At 41.5% G+C, this 25,897-nt stretch overlaps 1 protein-coding gene across 1 annotated transcript in view; it reads right to left on the bottom strand.

Annotated features, from left to right (window-relative positions):
• ALK (ALK receptor tyrosine kinase) overlaps positions 1–22,805 on the bottom strand; it is a gene marked incomplete at both ends in the record, with an annotated part of 722,458 nt that extends 699,653 nt beyond the window's left edge. Inside the window, one exon of the mRNA XM_079720718.1 lies at positions 22,136–22,805. Within this exon, the coding sequence (XP_079576844.1) occupies positions 22,136–22,805 (670 nt within the window). The remainder of the gene's footprint in view (positions 1–22,135) is intronic.
• Positions 22,806–25,897: the final 3,092 nt, after the last annotated feature.

The following is a 25,897-nucleotide window of genomic DNA, read 5'->3' as shown; positions in this document are numbered from 1 at the left end:
CTAAAAGGGACGCTGCTGCTTCTAATGATAATTGAGTATGAGGTAGAGTAAAGAATGACACCCTCCACAGGCTGAAGGATTATATACTTCTATCAGGATTTACACAGCTGGAGCAAGATAATTCTCCCTCCTTCTGTTTTAACAGTAAAACGTCTTTAGTAAAATGGGGATAAGTACATATATATAATATTTTGTATTTAATCAAAGGACAGGACATGTGGATTGTGGGTCTTTCTCTGGAATGCTACCAAACCACACCACGCAGATATAAAAAACTCAAACACAATTTTGTGCCACAAAATACTTTCTTGATATTATCAAGTGTTCTCATTACTTATCAGCAATCACTTACCACTTCATTCTATTCTGATTTTTCAGAATGCTTTTTCAAAACATTTTCTGTTTACTGAAATGTAAACATCGCTGCTTATGCTGGTCCCTTAAAAGTGTTTATGATTCTCATTGGTCAGAATCTTCATGTAAATTAGACTTAAGTCTAAACTATGTTTCTAAATATTTAAGGACATAAATAATCTCTAGCCATCCTGGCTGTCATTTTAAGCTATTTGACATTTATTGTTCTGAAGAGAAGAAAGATCAGATGTATCAAATCTGCATTTGTACTTCTTGACATTTTTCTCCAACCAGAGTCTTCCAAACTATGGTATTAAGACTAATACTATGGAAGGAAGGAAGGAAGGAAGGGAGGGAGGGAGGGAGGGAGGGAGGGAGGGAGGGGAGGGGTGAGGGGATCCCACTAGAAGGGAAGGAAGGAAAGAGGGAAGGGAGAAAGGGGAGAAACCTTTCCCTGTAGCACATTTCTGACCTTAGCTGCCCATTGTGACACATGCGTATTCAGTGCTTTCCTCCTCAGCTGCATTTGTAAAGCAGATGTGTGGGTACAGAGGGGCTGGAGCATGAAGGGAAAGGCAGGATCTGTGGAATGGAAGGGGATGCATGGCTTCGTGATCTATTTAGCACGACCTTTGCTCATACTTCATGGAATGGATTGAAACCATCTGTCCCCACTCCTGGGCTCTCCATCCTTCATCTCTGCATGGCCCTCTGCACATCTGTCCTCTCTCCAGTCACCCTGCCTGTGGTTCTGCCCATTCCTACCTCTAAGCCGCAGTATCACAAGGACTCCCAGTTAAGAGCCTCAACATGCTCCACAATGATCAGATCACAGCAGCAGATATTGTCCTCATTTGAAGGACACCCCTTAAGAGGAGAAGGCGTCAGGAGGAAAGAAGCATAGTGAGCCCTCTGAAACCCAGAGTTTATGAGGAAAACTGATAAGGGAGGCTAGAATGTCTGTTTTCTTCACAGCACTCATTATCTTTTCTTATTATATATGTATTTGTTAATTTGCACACTCAATATGCTTCCCTCCACAGTCTATAAACCCCATGAGGGCAAAGCCTTGGTCTGTTTTATTCATTGCTATCTGTGCATCACCTACCACAGTGTCTGATATTCTTAAGGTGCTCAATAATTATTTGTTGAATTAACAATTTAAAAAAAAGAAAAGAAAAAGGTGAGAAAAAGGAAGAGAAAGAAAAGAAGGAGGAGACAAAGGAAATTATCCAGCATATGTAGGATAACTGACTTCAAACATTTAAAGGGCCCTCATATTGGAGAAAGGACACTACTTGGGGAACGAATAACAGTCACAAGTAGGAGCAATAAGACATAGCGATTATAGGGGCAGAGTTAAACTGGTTGGGATTCAAATACCAGGTCCTTTTCTCCTTAGCTATGTGACCTTGGCCAGACTTAACCTCTCTGAGACTTAGTTATCTGGGAATAACTAATAAAATGGGAATAATAATAAAATCAACCTTACTGTGCTATAGTGAGGACTAAATACAGTAATCTGTAAAACTGTTCAGTGGTAGCTGTTACCATTAGTATTAAGTTACGGAGGAGTAGGATTCAGCTAGTATTAAATATTTTTCCAACAAATCTGTCCAGCAAGCACAGGGCAGCCTCATAAAACAGTGATTCCCCATCTCCCAGACATATTTTAAAAGATGAAATGGCAGGAACACTATTAAAGAAGAGACTGCAGAAGCAGACAGAGCCTGGATGGAATGGCATCTGAGCCCTGTATAAGAGTCAGCAATGCCTAGATTGAGTGGTCTTGCTACACAATTATCCCCTTTCCTTCTGGTACCTGAAGCTTCCTTTCTCTTTAGCTTTTCCCCTCCTGATTTTCAACAGTAAGAAGTTTCATCTATCCTTAATACACCCTTTCTTCATTCTGCTGAACCCTCTAACATCACTGACATCTCAGTCTCTTTCTCTTCTCTTCTTCCTTTCACAGATAGATTCCTTGAACTATTACATAAGCACATTTTGCTCCAATTTCTCAGCACTGCTTCTAAACTTCCTTGTGCCTATGACTGCTCTCCAGAAGGCTCTTAGTCAAACACAATGACCTTTCTACTCCATCTATGGAACATCTGTCTCCCTCAGTTTCCATGACACCACACAATCCAGCGGCCTCTCTTCCTTCTTGTAAGAAAGTTCTTTCTGATAACATCATTGACTCCATTCCACTGCCTAATTCTGAACTTTCTTAAATCTTAGGTGTGACCTTCCTTCCATGTAAATAGCTCCCACATCCATATCTTCTGTCTGGACCTCTCACTTGTTCCTGTTTCCACTCCATATGTCCATGTGCACACCAGATAACCTGATCCTCAGATGGATGCCCACTACAACTGTTATCATGCTAGCCACTCTCCCCCAGACCAGATCCTCATTCTGACTGTCTGCTTTATCAGTAACACTACCAGTCTACAGCGTCCCCGGCCCAAAACCTTCGACCTTTGACTTCTTCCATTTTGTTCCCCTCACATCTCGGTGTCTCTGAGTCCCTCATTCCTGAGCCAGTGGGACAGCCTCTCAGGGCTCAGATCCAACTACCAGCCCTCCCTGTGGTCCAGGCCTGAAACCCATGACCAAACTACATTTCCTAAAGAATCTTCAGTCAATGTGCAATCAACATGCATCACCCCTTCTCAAGAACTAAACACTTTCTGATTTCTTCAGCATCAAATGTAAATTCTTGACTCAATAAGGCAGTCCCACATCTAATTCAGAGTATCTGACTCAGTACCCAGCCCCTCAACCCCCAATACTCCTTAGACCTTTCTGTTCTGGCTAGCCCTACTTTCTTACACACACACACACATCACAGAGTCAGTCTGTCTCTCTTTCTCTCTAACCAGTTGTTCTTCCTCTGGGCATTATTTTCTGTTATTGCCCCAACTTGAAAGGTCCTTTGCCCTTCTCTTTTTCAAGTCTAATTATGTACTCACTCCAAGACCTCTCAAATCACCTCCTTCTGGACGTTTTTTCTAACTCACTTCTATCATAATCCCAAAAGAAAACCATCATTCTCAGTAGATATCCTTTGACTTGGCTCCCTGCCAAAAGGTAATAAGTTTATTCTTTCTAAAATTTCAGAGGTATAATTTCCTGTCTCAGAGGAACTTCACCCCTCCTATCATGCACTGAACAAGTGGAGCTCATCAGACTGTAAAGCAATGGTTTTTGGGATCTGGAGGTACAGATTGAACCTGTCCCTCATCACCCCAGCAGGAACTGACCTCTCCAAGCCTCCACTGAACCACTATAACCACTTGCATCATTTGTCCACCATTCAAGTGCTACCTTTCACTGGAGTTATTTAATAGCATGCCTTGTCTGCCTTTTCTCCCCAGCTAGTTGTGAACTCCTCCTGGGAGAAAGAGATTTTATTTCATTCAACTTGGTAAGTGCTCAGTAAAAAAACAAACCAATAAATAGCATTTCCTCAGGCAAAAGTCCAAACTTATAGGTATCCATAAAAAGAATTCCTTTGTCTGATTTCTCTTTGGTGAGCCCTCTCATCTGTATGTTTTTTATGAACTTTTTCTCTAGTGCTGAAAGAGATTTCTTCGAAGGCAGATTCCTGATATAATTATTCACCTCATCTAATTCTTAATCACCAATCATTTCTCTCTAGGTAAAGGTTAATCAAAGGTATGTGAATTGGATATTCTGCCTTAATTGCATTTGATCAGTTTCAAAGAAACACTTTTCTCTTCCATCTTTGGTTAGAAATGTGGTCTTTCCATGTGCTTTTAAACCTAAAACCTGGAAGAAGGAATCAAAATGGGCTCACTGAGTAAAATGGACCAGTTCTGCTACTGGTGGCAGCAGGAGTTGGACAACTCTGGGTGTACCTGGAGCCAGGGGAAGGTGTGGGAGAGAGATTCTCTGTGGATCTACTGCTGGGAATCAACAACATAGAAACTAGGTCTTCTGTATTCTTTCCCTTCACTTTTCTTCCCTCTTTTTTCACATCTTTTTACATGGGGTTTGTTTCTCTGGAAACAAACCAATATGACTCTGATCTCCAAATTCATCATACAGATGCCCAGCCATGACGGAGTACTCAACAAGCACTGGATTAGCCCTTCTGTCATAAAAAGCTGTAAAATTATAAAAAGCTGACAAAATATATGAAAAAACTGTTTTTATTGGATAATCAGTAGCACAGGATTATAATCCTTGAGAGAGGGAAAATAAAATGTGGTAGGCCTTAGCATTGCCCTGATTTTCTGCCTGGAGGCATTTACCACACCCTGATACAGGAAGGAGAGATCCAAATAGAGCGTCGTGGTCTCACAGGCCTGAGGTAATAGACAGCAGAGTTTGGGAAGGCTGAGGCAGCTTGAATTATCAGGGAGCAAACCAGAGAAGGAACATATAGATGGAGAGAGATAAAACACTCCATAAAACTGCACAGGGGTCCCCCTGAGTCTTTGGCTGAGTATTAAGTTGCATTCATAGGATGAGATTACACAAGGCTGGGTAAAGAATAGTCACCAGGAAAAGAACACCTTTGAGGGAAGTGCAAGCTGAAAAACTTCTGCAGCTCACATAGAACTGGGAAATGTTTAAGTGCTTAATAACCAGAGTAGAAAACCTCATTGAACACTTAAGGCTTTCAATGGAGACCGTAGAAAGGCCAAATCTTAAGACGACACCTAAATTAACCATAGAATAAAGGCTCCTCTAAACTCCTTTAGTAAAACTTGACAATAATCCTTGAAAGTATCAAATTGATGGGCAAGTAAATTAACTGCCTGGCAAACAAAAGCTAACAGTCTTTAAATGAAGACAACAAAATCCACATACTCAACAATGTAATATTTGTAATATGCAACATCCAACAAAAAATTACTAGGTATACAAAGAAGCAGAAAAATGTGACATTTAACCAAGAGAAAAACTGGTCAATAGAAACAGACACAGAAATGACAGAAATAATTTAATTAGCAGAAAGGAACTTAAAAAATTATAACAGTCAATGTTTATTGAGTGCTTATTATGTGCAAGGCACTATTGTTTTAATAGCTTTAGGTATTATCTCATTTATTCTCACAATAGCCCTACAAGAGAGATAATCTCTTTGTACCATTTTGAGGAAACTGAAGCCCAGAAAGGTTAATAAGTAACTTGCCTACGATCAGCCCAGCTTCTAGGCATTAAGGCTAAGATCTGAACCCAGGAAGTTTGATTCTAATGGCTGTGCTCTTTCCCATGGTACCAGACTGCCTCAGAAAGAACTTTAAAGCAGCTATTATAAATATGTTCGGGACTTTTAAAAAAACATAAACATAATGAGGAGAGAAACATAAATGGAAGTAGATATTCTAGAGCTAAAAATATATATAATATCAAAACTGAAAATATATTAGATGGGCTGGTTTACCAGCAGATTAGACACTGTAGAAGAAAAGGGAATGAACTTTGGGCTTCCCTGGTAGTGCAGTGGTTAAGAATCCACCTGCAATGCAGGGGACACAGGTTTGAGCCCTGGTCCGGGAATATCCCACATGCCATGGAGCAATTAAGCCCGTGCACCACAACTACTGAGCCTGTGCTCTGGAGCCCATGAGCCACAGCTACTGAGTCCACGTGCCACAACTACTGAAGCCTGTGTACCTAGAGCCTGTGCTCCGCAACAAGAGAAGCCACCGCAATGAGAAGTCCTCGCACTGCAACGAAGAGTAGCGTCCACTCGCTGCAACTAGAGAAAGCCTGTGCGCAGTAATGAAGACCCAACGCAGCAAAAATAAATAAATAAATTTTTTTTAAAAGGGAATGAACTTTAAAACAAGCAAAAAAATCTATCCAGAGTGGAGAGAGAAAGAGGGCTGAAAAAAATTAATAGACCCTTAATGAAATGTGGGAATACATTAATTGTATAACATAATTGTAATTAGATTCTTAGGAATAGGGAGCAGAAAAAATGTTTGAAAATTTTCCAAATATGATGAAAAATATAAACCTACAGAACCAAGAGTTGCTCAGCAAATCCCAAGCAAGAAAAACATAAAGAAAACCACAATACACATAATAATCAAATTGCTGAAATCCCATGATAAACACAAAATCCTAAAGCAACCATGGGATGGTAGGGAGGGAAACAGAAGGGGAAATATAGATTAAAATTTCTCTGATTTCTGATCAGAAACAATGCAAACCATGTAACAACAGGACAACACTAAAGTGCTATCAACCTAAAAGTATATCCAGTGAAAATCTTCAGAAATAAAAGCAAAATAAAGACACTTTCAGCAAACAGAATCTGAACAAATTTAAATACAGAAGAATGGTACAACACTAAATATTAATGGAAGAAAGAAAAATATTGTAGATGGAAAGTGATTCAAAAAGGAACAAGGAACTTCTACTACAGCCAAGATGGAGTAAGCCCACTAAATCCTATTATCCTGCAGCTGACAACCAAAAACTCTGGACAAAATACAAAAACAACTATCAAGGGACTCTGAAAAGTAAATAAAACCAGGAATATTGAGGATGAAAGTCAAAACTTGGAAAAGCAACTCATAAGGAGAAATCCTTTCTTTCTGGCCAAAAGGCCAGGAAAAGGGCCCTGTGATCCAGAGAGTATGGAGGGAGATCTCCATTTCTTTGCTTGTTCTTCTCTTTTTTTCTCATTTCATGATAAGCCCTCAAGAGAGTTAGCTTAGCTGGTGGTGTCAGCAGCCAAAATTCTAATAGAAACCCTGTAAAAAACACATCTTTCAGGCCAGAAGACTGGGTAAAAGGGACCCCTGCAGGCCAAAGAGTATGGAGAGAATCCCTGTTTTGTTTCTCTTTATCTCTCTGTTTTGCCTGAAGGCAACCCTAGTTGCAGGAGTTGTGCCACAGTAGTACAAGTGGGTAAAACTGTGAGTTTAAGGAAAATCTAGAAGAGGAGAGAGATGGAGAAGGAAATATGTTAATTCTGTAAAGAAAATGACCCAAGGTTCCAGCTCACCTGTGAGCGGCACTTGTGTGGACAGACTCAAAGCAACAAAACAAAGGCTTTAAGAACAAAACTAAGGTTTAAACCACACTCAAGTATCAGACCAAACAACATAATGTTCAAATTTTCCAGGATGCAACCTAAAACTACTCAAAATGTAAAGAAGAACAAAAAAAGTGACCAATTCTTAAGGAGAAAGATAATCAACAGATGCTAAAAACAAGATGATCAGTTGCTGAAATTATCAAAGACTTTAAAGAAGCTGTTTTAACTATGTTCCATGAGGTAAACATAAACATTCTGGAAAAGAGATGGAAAGGTGGTTCTCAGTAGGTAAATAAATTTTTTTTTTTTTTTTAATTGCAGTACGCGGGCCTCTCACTGTTGTGGCCTCTCCCGTTGCGGAGCACAGGCTCTGGATGCACAGGCTCAGCGGCCATGGCTCATGGGCCTAGCCGCTCCACGGCATGTGGGATCTTCCCGGACCGGGGCACAAACCCGTGTCCCCTGCATCGGCAGGCGGACTCTCAACCACTGCGCCACCAGGGAAGCCCAGAACTTTTTTTAATGAAAAATTTAAACTGAAAAATATATCTAAAATTAAAAAAAATTATCACAAAATGGAGATGACAGAGTAAAGATTCAGTAAACTTGAAGACAGATCATAGAAACTGTCCAATCTGCAGAACTGAAAGAAAAAATTTTTGAAAAAATAAATTAGCAGAGCCTCAAGAGCATGTGAGACAATATCAAAAGGTCTAATAGTCGTACAATTAGAGTACTATAGGGGAGTAGAAAGATATTGGTGCAGGGGGAAAAAAAAGGAAATAATGGCTGAAAAACTCCCCAAATATCATGGAAGACCTAAATTTACAGATCAAGAATCTCAACAAATTGCAAAGAGGAGAGAATCAAATAAAATTTCATGCACAGATTCATCATAATAAAACTTCTGAAAACCAATGACAAAGGAAAAATCTTGAAAATAGCTACATATAGGGAAGAACAATTTAATGACAGAATGCTCACCAGAAACTATGAAAGAGAGGAACAACATTCTTAAAGAGCAAAAAGAAAAGAACTGTCAACCCAGAACTCTGTGCCCAGTAAAAATATTCTTCATAAATGAAGGGGGAATAAGGACATTCAGATAAGGGAAAAACTAAGAGAATTTGTTACCAGAAGGCCTGCTCTAAAAGAAATTCAAAAGGGAATTCTTTAGATTGATGGAAAATGATAAAATAGGGAAATTTGGAGCTTTAAGAAAGAAGGAAAAACAAAAGAAATGGTATGTATCTGAGTAAATATAAAGGGCAACTTTTCTCCTCTTGAGTTATTTAAAATACGAATAACTGCTAAAAGAAAAAAGTGTAAATATTGTCTAGCAGGATTTTAAGTTATGTAGATATAACACATATGACAACTATAATATTAAGGGGGTGGATAAAGGGACATATATAGTTGTAAGCCTTCCATATTTTACTTGAAGTACTAAACTGTCAACTCAAAATAAACTGTGAAAGTCTATACATATATAAAATCCCAAGAGCAAATACTAAAATAATAATACAAAGAGATGTAGCAAAAAAATAGATAAATTAAAACTGAAAAATATTCAACTAACTCAAAAGGTGCCAGGAAAGGGACAAGAGAAAAACAAAAAACAGAGAGACAGAATAATAATGATAATAATAATAATAAAAATCGTAGATCTAAATCCAACCATATCAAATATAACATTAAATACAAGTGGTCTAACACACCAAGTAAAAGATAGACATTATGAGACTGAATTTTAAAAAAACACATAAAATCCAACCATATGTTTTCAATAGAAATATACTTTAAATAAATGCATAGATTAAAAGTAAAGGATAGAACAGATAAACCATGTTAGCACTAATCAAAAGAAAGCTGAATGGCTATATTAATATCAAAGAAATTTCAAAATATGAAAATCATTAGAGATAAAAAGAGATATTGCATAAAATCAAAGAGGCAAATTATGAAGAATACATACCAATCCTAAATGTGTAGGCACATAATAACAGAGCTTCAAAATAACAGAGCTTCAAAATAGAGAAGCAAAACATGATAGAATTGAAAGGAGAAAGAGGCAAACAAAAACCTAGAGACTTTAGCACTCCTCTATTGGTGACACATATAACAAACAGACAGAAAACCAAGGATATAAAAGACCTGAACAACACTATTAACCAAATTGACCTAATTGATATTGATTGAACAATAACAGAAAACATGTTCTTTTCAAGTATACATGGAAATTCAGCAAGATAAGGGCCATAAAATAAACCTTAACAAATTTTAAATTATTGAAAGCAAACCAAATATATTCTCAGACCATATCAGAATTGAACTAGCAATCAGTGAAAGAAAGATATCTGGAAAATCCTCCAAATATTAAGAAATAAAGCATACTTATACATAAAACCATGGGTCAAAGAGAAAGCCAAATGGAAAATTAGAAAATACTTCAATTGAATATAAATGAAATTTCATTACAACATAATGAAATTTGTACGATGCAGCTAAAGCAGTTACTAGGGGGAAATTTTAGCATTACATGATTATATTTGAAATAGAGGGAAAAAATCTCACATCAATGATCTTAAGAAACTAGAAACAATTAGAGCAAATTAAACCCCAGGCAAATGAAGGAAAGATAATAAAACCAGAGCAGAAATTGATGAAATTTGAATAAGAAAAATAATATAGAAGAAATCAATATCACAAAAGTTTTTCTTTTTAATTCAATAAAATTGGTAAATTGGTCATTCTCTAGCCAGAATGATGACAAAGAAAAGAGAGAGATGATGCAAGTTACCAGCATCAAGAGTAAAAGAAGGGACATCACTACTGACCCTAAAGACATAAAAAAATAAGGGAATATTATGAACAACCTAACTTGCATTAATTCAACAAATAAGATGAAATGAACCAGTTTCTTTAAGGATACAAACAAACTGCTAAAATTCACTCAAAAATAAACAGATAATCTGAATAATCCTATAATTATTAAATAAATCTACTTAGTAATTAAAAACACTCCAGCAGGGGCTTCCCTGGTGGCGCAGTGGTTGAGAGTCTGCCTGCCGATGCAGGGACACGGGTTCGTGCCCTGGTCCGGGAATATCCCACATGCCGCGGAGCGGCTGGGCCTGTGAGCCATGGCCGCTAAGCCTGCGCATCCGGAGCCTGTGCTCCGCAACGGGAGAGGCCACAACAGTGAGAGGCCCGCGTACCGCCAAAAAAAAAAAAAAAAAAAAAAAAAAACACTCCAGCAAAGACTACACCAAGCCAAGATGGCTTCAGTAACAAATTCTACTAAAAATATTTGAAGAAAGAAAAAACTACAATTCTCTTCCAGGAAAAAGAAGAGGGAGCACTTCCCAACTCATTTTATGATCCCAGCATTACCTAGACCCTAAAACTTGTCAAAGACACGAAAAGAAATCTATAGACCAGTAATCTTCATGAACATGCAGAAATCCTCAACAAGGTATTAGTGAGCTGATCCAACAATATGTAAAAAGGAGAATAAGTCATGCCCATGTGGGGTTTATCCAGGGAATTTAAAGCTAATTTAACATTTGAACATTAAATACTGTAGTTCATCATATTTATAAAAAAAATAAAGTAGAAGTAGAAATACCATATGATCACCTCAATAGAAGCTCAGTCTGAGGCAAGCCAGACACCAGGTCACAAGGATGTTCCAACAGTCCTGTGGAGAGGACCACCTGGTGAAGAACTGAGACCTCATCAGTAGCCAGCATCAGATGGCCAGCCATGTGAGCAAAGCACCTTGTAAGTAAATCCTGCAGCCACAGTCAAGCTTTAAGATGACTGCAGTTTTGGCTGATATCTGCCCACAATGAGAGACTCAACGCAAAAAGCACCAAGTCAGGCTTTTCCCAAATTCCTAACTCACAGGAACTATAAAAGATAATAAATTATTTATTATTATTTTGAGCCACTAACTTTGGGGGTGATTTCCTATGCAATGTTGGATAACCAATACATAGAAATACAAATTAAAACCACAATGAAATGCCACCACACACTGACAATACCAAGTATTTTCAAGGATGTGGATGGAACAAGTAGAACTCTCATACATCACTGATGAGAGTATAATATGGTACAGCTACCTTGGAAAAATAGTTTTTCAATTTCTAATAATGTTAAACATGCATTTACCATACAATCCAACAATTCCATAATTGATTTAAGAGAATTGACAACATATGTCCACAAAATGAATTATACACAAAATGTTCATAACAGCTTTAGTCATGAGAGCCCCAAACTTGAAACAATTTAATGGCCCATCAACAGATGAATGGATGAATAAATTGTAATACAGTTGACCCTTAAACAATGCAGAAATTAGGGGCACCTACCCTCCTTACAGTTGAAAATCTGCATATAATTTATATTTGGCCCTCCCAATACAGGGTTCAGTTCCTCCATATCTGTCGTTCCACATCAGTGGATTCAAACCACTGCGGACTGTGTAGTATTTACTGTTGAAAAAAATCCACATATAAGTGGACCCTCGCACTTCAAACCCGTGTTGTTCAAGGATCAACTTGTATGTTCATACAATGAGATACTATTGAGCAATAAAAAGAAACAAACTACTAATACACACAACTACACAACAAAATCTTAAAAGCACTGGAATCTTAAGTGAAAGAAGCCAGACACAAAAGAGAATATACTGTATGACTCCATTTATATGAACCTCCAGAACAGACAAAACTAATCTACTGCGATAGAAATAAAATCAGACATTGCCTAGGGCAGGACGTACAGGGGGTTCACTGCAAAAGGTCAAGAAAGACCTTTTCGGGGTTGACAGAAATGTTCTATATACTGTAATAAGTAAGACGGTGGTTACACAGATGTATACATTTCTCAAACAAATCAAACAGGTGCACTTTATTATATGTGAGTTATACTTCAATAAAATTGAAACTAACCATTATATAACGTTGGTCATAAGTTCAGACACCAGGGCAAAACTAATCAAGTGTTCCTCCCCTTCTCCTTCCCTCCCCCTCTCCCCTTTCTCTTTCTGTCACTCTTTTGGTCTCGTTTTCTATATCTATGCATCTCAGTGTCCAGAAGATAATTCCTGCCCTCTGTTTTCCTGGGTTGCCTCTTCTTATACATTCCTCTCTCAGTTTCTCCACTTATATCTCTGTCATTCTCATTTTTCTCTCTCTCTTTATATAAATATTGTTGTGTTTCTGCCCACCTTTTTCTGTCCCCTCTACATTTTTTTCTATTCTTTGACCTGAATATAAGACCAAAGAGTTTTGAAATTTTTGATTTATTTATTGAATATTTTATTTGTTAATTTTGACTGAGTGCAAGAAATATTTGTTTTATTTAAAATATTTTACTTATTTAAAATAAAATTGAGTTATTACATGTAACTTACATGGTCCTTGGTTGTTACTTTTCCCTCTGTGAGTTAATGACCTCATTTGTAACAAGGCCCCCCCTTCCCTGCTTTAGGAAGCTTTTGAAGAATCCATTCTGGCCACCAATGGAAGAAATATAATCAAGAACTGGGGAAAAAACTAACACTTGTTGAATACCAACTGTGTGTCAGGGCTTACTACATGCCTTATCCTATTTAATTATCACAGTAACCCTGGGAGGTGGGTATTATTTTTCTCACTTTACAAATAAGAAAAACTGAAGTTCAAAGAAGAAAATAAGTAGCCTTGGGCTTCAACCCCAAATCTCTAAATTATTATTTTACCCATTATTTAGAATAGAACCTTTTACTTTTGATTTTGCACAAGTCCAATTCCTTGATAGGAAAATGTATAAATAAATGGTGTTACATTCATATAAAGGAATACAATGCAGCAATTTAAGAAAAAGAAAGAAAGAATGCTAGTACACACAACGACATTGATGAACCCCACAGAAATCATGTTGAGTAAAAAAAGCCAGACACAAAATAGTACATATGATATGATTCCATCTACATAAAATTCAAAAATAGACAAAACTAATGGATGATAAGGATGGTTACCTTAGTTAGGGGGTGGATACAGACTGCAAAAGGACAGGAGCAAGCTTTCTGGGGATGCTAGAAATGTTCTGCATCTTCATCTGGACGGTGATTATATGGGTGTTGTATATGTGAATTATCATCAAGCTGTACACAAGACCAATGCACTCAATCCACTTTATTGTATTTATTGTCCCTTAATTAAAAAACAAATCATTTTCTGATGCTAAAATACAGGTTCCTATGTCCCACTACCAGAGATCCATTTCCAGAAAATTCTGGAAGCTGATTTCAATGAAAGAACCTCACTTTAGGAACCTTGGGGAAGGGCTACACAACCCCTTCTCAGTTCTTCTGAGCTGTTAACTGAAACTTAAGGCCTGCCTCAAAGTCTGGGACCTTGTACAGCTGCTCCTAACACCAAGGGTGGCTGAAACCATGGATGGATAAAGCAGAAACTCAGTACCTTTCATGATCTTGTATATTCATTTTTTCTACTGCCCTATGTATTTATTTCTGAATAATCCAGACTGAAGCCTTCCACATAGGTTATCTCATACAATGCTCATAGTGAATCCATGAGGTAGTCAAGACAAGATCTGTATTATCTCCTTTAGCAACAAACACCCAGAGGCCCAAGGAGTTTAAGGGAGTTGCACACTATTTCAAATCCAATAAAGGAAAATATCATAAAAGGATCTAGGCCTCCTAGCTCCTAATCTAGTGTTCTGTTCACCAAAGAATATTTATTTGAATTATCTGGGCTGAGAATGTAAAAAGGGTCTATAGAGGAGTTCTGCTCATGCCCACCCTCATGAACCTATATTCCAGTGAAAACTGAATAAAACATAAGTAAGAGAAAACGAAAAATATAGCCAATGGTTTAGATTTTCCTTCTGATTTCTTTTGGCTAGTTGCCTGATTTCCTTTAAGCTTGCTTAGATTTCCTTTTTTTACTTTCATACTTTTTTTTCATACCTACCCTTTAGCATTTTCCTTACTCCAGGGAATTCTGACTGCCTACCTCTTCATGCACCTGTTGTTACTTGGCCAGAAAGGGACGATTCAAGGAAAAAAGACTCTTAATTAACCATTTGGTTAGGTGAATCTGCCCCAAGGGAGCTCTCCTCCTGCCCTGTTCTGGGGCCTCCCACTTTCTGGAATGCCTAGGTTATATCACCAAATGAATCTGACAGAATTTCCCTGGGAAAGGACCCAAGCTCAGAACAGTCCAGCTGGAAAATTCATCACAAGATTTACTGAAGGAAAAAAAAAGTTGTTCTGAGAAATGTGGCTCACCCAAAAAGGCAGTGGGGTACCCCCCCTCCACTACCTCACCACCAGGCCAACACTCACTTTTAACTGCTCCTATCTCACACCTTTACTGTGTGAAAGAGCCCAGGTCATCACTAGGTTAAGAAACACTGGCCACACCCTAGATGGGAGGACAAGGCAATGGTTCTAAGGAAGAAGGCATCCACAGGGCTCCTTGCTAGTTCTATTTGCAGCTCTCCCCACATGACCCCTGGACCTATAACCATCCTCACCAACACCTATCTTCTTCTACTCCCAAGAACAGATGATGTCCATGTGCATCTTTTGGAGGCAATGGCTCATCTCTGGCTCACAAAAAAAACTCACCACCTATAAAATCCAGTGTAGATGCTTAACAGCTTATTTTAGGTTGAGGTACTTTCCTAAGTCAGCTTCCCATTCAAGTCCTTGGGCTATGTGTCTCCATGGAATTTCAAAGATTTAATTGCTTTTCATGGGCTCATGTCCATTACCATTTAGGACTTTCCATCTCTCCATTTGACAATGAAGAGTGAGGCTAGAAATGTAGAGGAAGGGCACAGCTCCAGCTAATTACAATAAAGGAGTTATCAGAGGCCAGTGGTCCAGCAGGTCTGTGGACATGGTGGGGCCTGGACTGCACAGATCACTCTCAGGGAAGATCCACCATCTAAAAACCACTGTTCTGTAATGCCTCTATCTTTTTCTTCCTTGGCATTAGTTTTCATACTTTCACAAAGTTAAGGCTTGGTTTATTTCTACAGAAGAACAAAGAATTGGATTGTAAATATGCTACTTGAATCTCTGGACTGAATTCAAGGTCAAAAGACCTATAAGAGGATAATAGTTGATAGGAATAAAGTAAATACCACACCTCAACGCCCCTTCTCTTCTATATTTCTGGGAAAATCAGGCCTACCATGATTGGACAATAGAAACTACCACCCTGGCCACTCCCCATTTCCACTGGATCTCAACTCTCATCTCTTAGGAGTTAGAAGTTAGTTGCATGGGGAACACACAGTATCACAGTTTCTGCCAGGGTTGCCAAATATTGCTACACATGAGGACTGCACAACTCCAGATGGCCCCATTCAAATAGGCTAAAATGTATATAGAACCCTTGGAATTGTAAAGCACACAACCTACACAACCAGATGCTGGGGTGTTGCTGCTTCTAGGAAAAATTATAATTGTTCATATTGATGGAGCAGTTTATGATGTGGCAGGCATTGGGTTAAGGATATACATGCATCATCTAATTTAATATTCATGACGACATCTTGAGATAGGAACTATTACTATACCTATTTTTCAAATGATGAAACTGGGCCTTAAAGATTTTAAGAAATGTGGTACTTTCCTGGTGGTCCAGTGGTTAAGATTCTGCATTCCCAATGCAGGGGGCCCAGGTTTGATCCCTGGTCGGGGAACTAGATCCCATGTGCCACAGTGAAGACCCGGCACAGCCAAATAAATAAATAAATTTTTTTTAAAAAATTCACCTCCTCAATTAAAAACCAAACAAAACAACTTTCAAAAAAAAAGATTTTAAGAAAAATTTCCAAGTCATGGCTGTTGCCCAACAAATATTTATTGTATGGCCTTCTGACAAAGATAATGTAAAGCTTTTCCTCTATTTATATGTCTTGGTTGTTTATAACATGAACCTTGAGATGATTCCTGTCATGGAAAGAGCTCTGATTTGAAGGCAGGATCTGTGGGCCTAGTCAGTACCTACCACAGCCTCTAGCAACTCATAACCTCTCAACACATAAATGGAAGTTTCCAGTTCTAAAACTTTCTATCTGAATGTCCTTGAAAAAGTGTTATCAAACTTCTGGATTCCAGTTACTCCATTTATAAAATAAAGCAAATACTTGCTCTTCCTACTGTAGGATTGGTAACAATAATAAATATTAAAGTGATTTATAAATTATAAAGTTCCATACAACTGTAACAGGACATCAAGAATGGCTATTTAAAAAAGCAAAATGTCCTTTATAAATCAGGCTGGGCAAATTTCTATGAAGTGAAGTTGTCAGGCAGTAATGTTAAGAGTGGCAGTAGGCTGCAGCTTTTGCTCACACAACTCTCCTTCTCTTCTCCTACCCGCAGGCCCATCCCTCTTCACTTTCAGCAGACAAACTGCCTTATAAAAGCACTCATTTATATTAACGATAACACTCTCCTCCAACATCCCACACACAAACCCCTTATGAATCTTATTTCTCTTCTGTAAATTTGTGAAAGGGTCAACTGGATTTAGAAGAATCCTATCTTTCAAACAGCTGTATATATTCTCAGCATTTCAAAGGGTTTTCAGTAGCCGGTAGGAGTTCACCAAACCTAGAACTGATCTCATCTTCTCAAGACCCGGGTACCTTTTGTCTTGCCCAAGGACTTGATGCCTCACACACCTATAAATGCATCTTAGATGCATAGTCCTAGGTGAGTGTGCCTCCCCCTACTGAATATACCAAAACCCCAGAGAAAAACTCTGTTTAATCTAGGGACAGAGAAGAATAAACTCAGTAATTTCAAAATATTTTTTCCAAGATACTAACAATCTTCTTGTGAGCACTTCCCACAAACTTCAGAGTTACATATGCAGTTATTTTCTTTTCCCCCTGGAAACATCAATACCCAGAGAATCTCGAGAGTTGTAACCCAAAATATCCTGATTCCTGCCGCTGGTCCCCATCCTGGCTGTCCTGCCTGTTGCGGCTTCTCAACATTTGAAAATATAGAACTGATTAATTATGAATGCTGTGGCTTGTCTGACCCACATCTCATCTTACACTTTTGCTCCCTTGGAATTCCATTCCATAGCCAGAGGAATATCAATTTCAGAAAATAAGGTTTCCCTGATATCCAACCTGAAGTTTCCTTCTGAGAGTCTCATCCTATTACTTCTGTGGGCCACACTAAATAACTCTCCTTCTTCACTGCCACTTTCCCTCCTCAGAGATTTGTAGATTGTTACCATGGCTTTCCCTTCATCGCCACTTAGCCCAGCCATATATATTTAATTCTTTTCATCTTTCATCATAAATCAGTCCCTTCCACTCTTAAATCAGCTCTCTGCTCTTCTCTGGACTAATTCCAACCCTCCCAATTCACCTCCAATAACTGATATCCCTTCTGGGAGCTCCAGTTTCCTCGCTATCTTCCTTCTCTCTCTTTGCCCTTTCCAGAAATGAAATGGGAAGGGACTGACAGTTATGTGAGGTCAAGGGTCAAGGGGTGTTGCATTGCATACACCTACTCTAAATTGCTTAGGCCTCTCCGTGGCACATATAAACTCCCAAATCATATATCCCCTTTCTTGGAGTGGGAAGAAGGGTATTAACAGGGAGACAGGCCCTCTTACCTCACAGGTCATTATCCTCTAGGCCTCTGCATGGAGGACGGCAGAAGCAAGATGTCAAAACATCTACAAAACAGGTTACAAAGTGGAGCTATGGGCAATGTGGTAGCCTCCAGGCAGACAACTTTTTTGTGGTTTGGGCTGTCCCAAGATAGTGCACACCATTTTGTACAGTCCCAGCAGCTGTCTCTCTACCTCTTTTCCATGAATGGGTGCTCTGGGGAACTACTTCAGACTTCAAAACGTCGATCCCATTTATGAATTCAAAACAACCCACAAAGAAAAGACATTAGTATGTCATGCATTATAAGGCCTCTTAGACATTCTTTTGTTCTGTCAGAGAGCCCAAACTGCAAATGATATGAAGGTATTGCTTTGTCCTGACTAGGTGCTTTCCAGTTTTCACCACATTCTTAGCCATGGTCCTGCTCAGGTTTGGTACCCTGTCTTTAGTCTGAGACAAATGGACTGCCCCAGGCCCCTCAACACAAGGGGTGGAAGAAGACCCATCCTCTCCGCTTCCCTCCCCACAGATAGTCCCATCAGCAAGATCACGCCCCTCTAGACCAGACCACTAGTTACTTGGGCAGAAGCAGGGAGAAATTTACTGAGTTGTGCCTATTTTCTTTTGCTTAATTGAAGATCCTATGTCACTGAACAGGTAAATGCCTTTTCTATAAATCAGAGCCTATATAAAAAGAAGAAACCCATTTCCTCAAACATGATAAATAGCAAAATCAATCCAAGTGTGAGAACCTAAGCTTCAATTTTCACACAAGAAAATGAATGAAACCACAATAGTGTATGCTGCCCCAAACATGAAACATGATATGGAAGGGTGTGTCCACTCCCTCCACAGGGAGTCTGAAGTGGAGATTGTATCTAAATGAGGTTGGGGAGGCAGTGGTAAAGCGAGAAGCTAGGCCTCTAGTCCTGCATGGCCGGCTGCCTAACTGCAGACAGCATATGTCTCAGAGCAGGAGAGTCCAGCCTGTTCAAGTGTGGTCACCACAAGGCCTGAAGTGATTTTCAGTTAAGCTGTCTGTCTCTCTGGAGGTCATGGGGAGCTCATCCAGTTACACTTAGTGTCTTATTTGATCCCATCAATGATCATTTGATCCCAATCCTGATGAAAAATGCTTGGCCAAAATTTCTAGCCTTTTAATAGCAGAATCCTGGCTCTTTCTAAAACCAGCATTGCTAGATGTATCGAATGATGCATAAGGGCTAGATCCAGCTGCCAAACGGACTGTGTTGCTGACGGAGGACTTGGGATGCTCATTGTGCTTCCCTACTGCCAGTAGCAGAGAAGCTCCTGGAGCACACTAATCTCTACATGAAACTCCCTCACTTGGCAGCTTCAACTCCCTATCTAACGCTTGACTGGAGTATATTCTTCAAAAACATTAAGCGTGTGACTCTTCACAGGCAACACTGATAACTTCAAGCAACCTGCCTATTTATAGTAGGTAAGTTCAGGGCTGTAGAAAGGGCCCCTTTTGCCTATCAGCAACATCTAGACTGCTAGAGCCTATGGTCATTTAACAAGAGGTGATGGGAAGGTTCCAGAGATGCTCAGAGGCATGAAAGTGGAAGAAAATCTGCATTCCCAGAGAAATAATTTTTATATCCATTACAAAAACATTAAGCACTAAAAGAGAACGTAGCATGTATAAACCACAGAAGCCAAGACAACATTAAAGCACAGCTGTTCTTTACAAAAGTATCTGTAGTGTATGGAGGTTCCCTAAAAAACTAAAAACAGAACTACCATATGACCCAGCAATCCCACTACTGGGCATATACCCTGAGAAAACCATAATTCAAAAAGAGTCATGTACCACAATGTTCATTGCAGCTCTATTTACAATAGCCAGGACATGCAAGCAACCTAAGTGTCCATTGACAGATGAATGGTAAAGAAGATATGACACATATATACAATGAAATATTACCCAGCCATAAAAAGAAATGAAATTGAGTTACTTGTAGTGAGGTGGACGGACCTAGAGACTGTCATACAGAGTGTAGTAAGCCAAAAAGAGAAAAACAAATATCGTATGCTAACACATATGTATGGAATCTAAAAAAAAAAAATATATATATATATATATATATATATATATGTATATATATATGGTTCTGAAGAACCTAGGGGCAGGACAGGAATAAAGATGCAGTTGTAGAGAATGGACTTGAGGACATGGGGAGGGGGAAGGGTAAGCTGGGACGAAGTGAGAGAGTGGCATGGACATATATACACTACCAAATGTAAAATAGATAGCTAGTGGGAAGCAGCCGCATAGCACAGGGAGATCAGCTTGGTGGTTTGTGAACACCCACCTAGAGGGGTGGGATAGGGAGAGTGGGAGGGAGATGCAAGAGGGAGGAGATATGGGGATATATGTATATGTATAGCGGATTTACTTTGTTATAAAACAGTAACTAACATGCCATTGTAAAGCAGTTATACTCCAATAGACGTTTAAAATATATATAAATAAATAAATTAGTTCCAAATAAATAAAAGTATCTATAGTGAGACAACAGTATTGGCCTCCTATCTCAGTTCACAGAAGGCACTGTCAAATTCATCAGACCCCGTCTCTTACCATGAGCTAGTGTAAATTCCAACACTGAGCACAAAGGGGTCATTTTAGGTGCCAATGCCACTAATGCTAACGCTGAAATATGCATCCAGACTCTGTTTTCCATGGGGACCACATACCAGTATGCTTTCTCTGCAATGACTGAGAAACCTCAGCTTCTGAATATCCCTGCTGCATTAGACTATTGGGTATATGTGGGAGCATGTGTGTGTTGGGACAAGCATGGGAGATACTTGTAGCTCTACAATGGGCTTTTTTCCAATGCTTTCCATCCAATGAATACAAGACATTAGTAACTAGTGGAGCATAAGAATTTCATTTATTTCTGACAACAAGAATGATAGAAAAGATGCTGGGTTTTGCCCAATGAAATTAGTGTAGGCTTTTAAAAGTCATGCTTTCTTTTCTGTGCTTTCTCATTCACTTACATTGTGTATTTTATTGACAAGCCTTTCCCCAGTGGTCTTACAAGAGAAACATCCATTCAAAGCCACCTGGTTTTCCCAGTCAAAGGATATTATGGGAAGAGTTAGAAGTAAGTGCCTGAATACACACCCCCAACTCAGTGAATATGGGAAGAAAATGAGAGTAAATGAAACAGAAACCCCATTTCAGGAGTCTCCAGCAGAGAGATCTGCAGCAAAACAGGCCTGCCAGAGACTGTCATCCAGATCTGTTGCTGCAGATATTCAAGCTAAGAATTGGAGAGAAGGAACTGGGGACAGGGAAAGAAAGGGAAATCAACTATTGTCTCTTCCTGGCTTCAGAGTGACTCCCCAAAGGAAACAATCTTGGCAACTTTGCTCCCTCTCTCCACAGCTCCCTCCTGTCCCCTGTCCCTTAGTTCCTCTGGGGCTCTCCCAACACATCTGAGAGGAAGAACAAGAGTCTGTGAGTGGATAGCAGCCTGGGGTTAGGTGGAGAGCAGAATGAATTAATGAAGAAGAGGCAATTTCTAGGTAAGCCAACATTTGGATGGGATAGCTGGGTGGGATTCAGTAATATGAAAAGGAGTTCTATATTCCCTAAGAAAGTGTATCACATTTCTAAAATCTGTGGAGGCCAGGAAGAGGAACAAAGCGAAAAGAAGAAGGGCAACAGTTTTGAGATCTAGAACCAAGCTCTCAGAACACAGACTAGAGGGATTTCAACTGTCCCAGGAGCCCCAGAAGAAGGGCATCCAATCTTGGCTGAGACCCTGTGTAAAGTCAGTAGAAAGAGTCATTCTTCCAAGAACAGGAAACTTTTTTCCCAACTTGGTTGCTGGGGAGGAAAGGAGAGTCCCGTGGGGAGTGAGTGCGTTCAGGGAGAAAATAAGAAGATACAGTCTAACTGGGGAAGGAGGTTTGTGGAAGGAGGAAAGAAAACTAAGAACCGCGGGCTGAGGTTTTGGAAACGAGGGTTAGTTGATAGTGGTTGCAAATTGATGCCTGTAAGAAACCAAATCCCGAAACGCTCGGGCGGGAGCTGCTCACCGGTCCCAGTCGCGAAGATCTGGAAGAGAAGGCGGGGCTGGGAGGCGCGGATCGCAGCAGACAGCCTTCCTTCTCTGCCCACTTCCGACGCCTTCTTCTCGGGCATCAGGCGGATCCTCAGCCGTCCTTCGCCGTGGCGAATCCACCAGCTGAACAGCTCAGTGAGGTTGAACTGGAGCAGCCCCGCAGTCGCCTCCTCTGGGGGCCCTACACAGCCTTCAAGGATCGCCTCCTCTCCCAGTTCCAGCACCAGCTGCTTGGCGCGCCGGAGCTTGCGAACCGAGCCTCCCTTCAGCACCCTGGACAGCGTCCGTGCCCGGGCCGGGGTGGGAGAGCTGGCGCCGGGTGGTGGCCCTACCAGCCTAAGCAGTGGGGCGCAGTCAAGAGCCAGCGAGCCGCGCGCCTCCAGCCGGCCGGCCCTCGGCTCCGACGGGGACGGCGGCGGCAGCAGCAGGTCCCGAGCATAGACGCGAAAGAGAGAGGGTACCACAAAGTCCACCGCCAGGCTCTTCCTCTGCAGGCGCGAGTAGCTGAGCGGCTCCCGGGGCTGCAGCGCCGACCCCATGGCTGGTGAGCCCACGCGCTGGCCGGTCTCGGTCCCGGTCCCGGAGCCTGAGGCTGCCGGTGAAAGCAGCAGCAGCAGCAGCCACAGAAGCCGTATGGCTCCCATCCCGCCAAATGGGGGTTGTTTATACTAGTCTCCCGAGTCCCCGGGATCCAGCCTCGCCCTCCGCTCCCCCCACCCCCCCCAAATGGGAAGGGGCTCAGAACAGTCGTTGGTCCTGAAGGGCTCCTTCCACCTGATCTCAGGGGGATTGTGCGTGCACTCGATTCCCTTTCCTCCAACTGCAAGAAGGCGAGCAAGAATCTCAACAAAACGCTGCTGGAGGCTCAGGGGCGTGTCAAGAGACCCTGAAGCGCGAAGGTCTCGGCAGCTGGGACCCTGTGCCTCTCGCGCGCCGCGCGGAATGCCGCGCCCCCGTCCGTAGCTCCCCGCGCTCTGGAACAAGAGAGACTGCTATGGTTGAAGGGAGATGGCAATTGGGTACCGTCCTCTCCTGTCCCCCGCGGCCTGAGCTGTGGTGTGTCCGCTCTCGAGCGGCCAATCCTCTGCAACTTTCCTGCTGGGAACTGTGGCTTCGAGCTGGTGTCTGCTGTCCTGGCCGCCTCCTGAGCTGCTTTCGGCTCCTCTGAGCTCCTTTTCCTCGTCTCGGGGGGAAAAGGGGTGGGGGACCGAGGGCACCGGCTTCCTTCTCTCGCACCCTCCTTCGACCCTCCGCAGCGGGAGGTCTTCGGACTGCACTTCTCGCTGAACTTCTGGACCTGAATCGAGCCCCCGCCGCGCAAGTTTTCAGCGTCCTTGCTCTCCTCCGGCGTCTCAAGAGTTCCCAGGCACCAAAGCGGCCCTGGCGGCTGCAGCTGAGTGAAAGCATTCAGGGCCCGAGAGCCCGAAATCTTGCTGCCCCCTCCTCACTCATCGGCAGCTCCCGCGTCTTTTGTGGCTGGCCAGAGGGCGGCCGGAAGTCGCCTCTGTGCTCCGCGACCCTCCGGACCGCGGCAGCGGGGGTGCCAGCTGCTACCACCGCTGCCGCCCCCGGAGCCGCTCTATCGCAGCTGCCTGGGCGTCCGCCACTTACAGCTGGAGGAGCAAAGAGCGCGAGCCGGGAGCCGGCCGGGCCGAGGCGGGGGCGGGGCTCGAATGCCAACTCCTCTCCGCAGCTGGGCCCACGCAGCCCCGCCCCGCCCCGCTCGCACCCGCCAGCCAATGGAGCGGCGAGGTCGGCTTCCTATGCAAATCTACAGAGGCCTCGGCTTTCATTGAGAAAAGCACAGAGCCCGCCCCGCCCTCCATCCATCCCTCTTCCCTCTCTCCCTCCTTCCCCTCCTCCAGATTCCCTGCCCTATTTCGCTGCTGTGTGAACAGGGACGTGTTTTGGATGAATGGTAGGACTGGAAGAGGCCTTTGTAATCAAGCATTCTCTCTAATTTTGCATTTAAGAGAGTAAACGGGTCCGACTTCGGAAAAGCAGTTCTGGAATAAAACTGGAGGCCAGGGGAAGGGAGGGGGAGGGGCAGCGCGATACTGCCAACTAGGAGCTTGGATTAGAGCCCTGAGACAGAATCTTCTCTGACCCTTCCATTATTTGAACGCATTCCTGGGAACCTAACGATCCCACCATCCACACAGGAAAAAATGGCGGGGGGGAGGGGGTGGGGTATGGGGGGAGGGTGGGAAGCGGCTGGCAATCTCGCAGAGTTGCGATTCAGCTACAACAAATATTTCAGACCTCAGTCACCCCGCGTTTTCTCAGAACCGTGCTTAAATATGTGTCACCTCTACTCTGCAAGGTAAATATTTTAAACTCTAGTTTTAGAGATAAGGAAACTGAGTCGCAGAGATCTTAACTGATTTTCCTAGGGTCACATAGTCCTACTTGCCTCCCAAGCTCTTACTCGGGTGGTCTTAACCACTACTCTCCCATACCCTTCCATGAGTAACAGGCTAAGAACATCTAGGAATGACTTAGCTAGAAGGAATAATGATCTGACATTCCTGTTCACAGCCTTGGGAGTGAGAGTTCAGAACTGCATGCCATTTTAATTCACCTGTGAAGTCAGGCTCTATCCCCAGTCTCTCCCTTCATCTCTCCTGAGCTGCTATCACAGAACCTGGATAATGGCTGTGTTTATAACAAGTGGTTCACTAGAATCGTAGACAAAACTACAATCTTTGGTGCACAGAGTGGAGTTGAATCTCCCTCACTGAGCAACAAAGCAAGACCTGATCCAGAGAAGAAATGATGCTCCTACCTTGGTGGCAGAAGGGAAGGAGGGAGAAAAAGGAAGGGGAAGGAAAAGGTATGGAGGTTAATAATTTCCTAGTATGTGAGCACATATGTTTGGATTTTCATCATATTTCACGGGCATGCATACTAGTGAAAGAATAATTTTCTATTTGAAATATTAAAAAGACTAAAACACAGGTCCTTTCACTCCCCACTCCAGCCCTTTTTTCTCTATATAATTCTTGTCCAAAGTCAAACTGACTCCAGATATTTGTCAATAACTATGAATCAGCTACAATCAATGGCCAGTAGGGGGCTGCAGAGACTTTCAACTTAAGACACCCGCCAGGGTTTAACATTTTCCCAGATAATCACCAGGACCACTGCCTTCACACCTAGTGAACACAAGGGTCTCAACTCTCATGCTTTTATAAATTTTCTCAAATTTCCCTATAGAGAGAAGTGCCTCTCTCTATAGATTAAATCACACTGAATCTCAAAAATGTTCTTTTTGTTAGATAATTTAGAAAAAGAGTAAGAAATGAATATTGATAGAGGCTATTGGTCACTATACACATGCATCTCTAAGAGTGTGTGTATGTGTGTGAGTGTGTGTGTGTGTTTGTGTATCACATCACATAGTTGCCTTTTGGGGAAAAGTATATATTATTGTTTCCATTATAGAGACAAAACACCTAAGGCTCAGAGACACAAAATAATTTGCCCAAGGTCAAACAGCAAGTAAATAAGAGTTAGAATTCAAACCAGTGATTCTTTTCCTCCAAAATTTACACATCTCACTGAGACAAATTTGGCCTCTTCCTCATGCCTACAGCTATAATTTTGACACTTCTATCCTATATCATTGCCATCTAAGCATGGGAGATGGAAAAGAGCCGTTAAGAGCAAGTGGAGAAGATAGAGACAGAAAGATTAAAGTGTGAGCAGAAATGAAAACTAACATGTCTTGTGCACA

This window comes from Hyperoodon ampullatus (assembly GCF_949752795.1).
Source record: "Hyperoodon ampullatus genome assembly, chromosome: 15".
Classification (NCBI taxonomy): Eukaryota; Metazoa; Chordata; class Mammalia; order Artiodactyla; family Ziphiidae; genus Hyperoodon; species Hyperoodon ampullatus.
The sequence above is the reverse complement of the archived record's forward strand: the minus strand, read 5'-3'. Positions and strand labels throughout refer to the sequence as shown.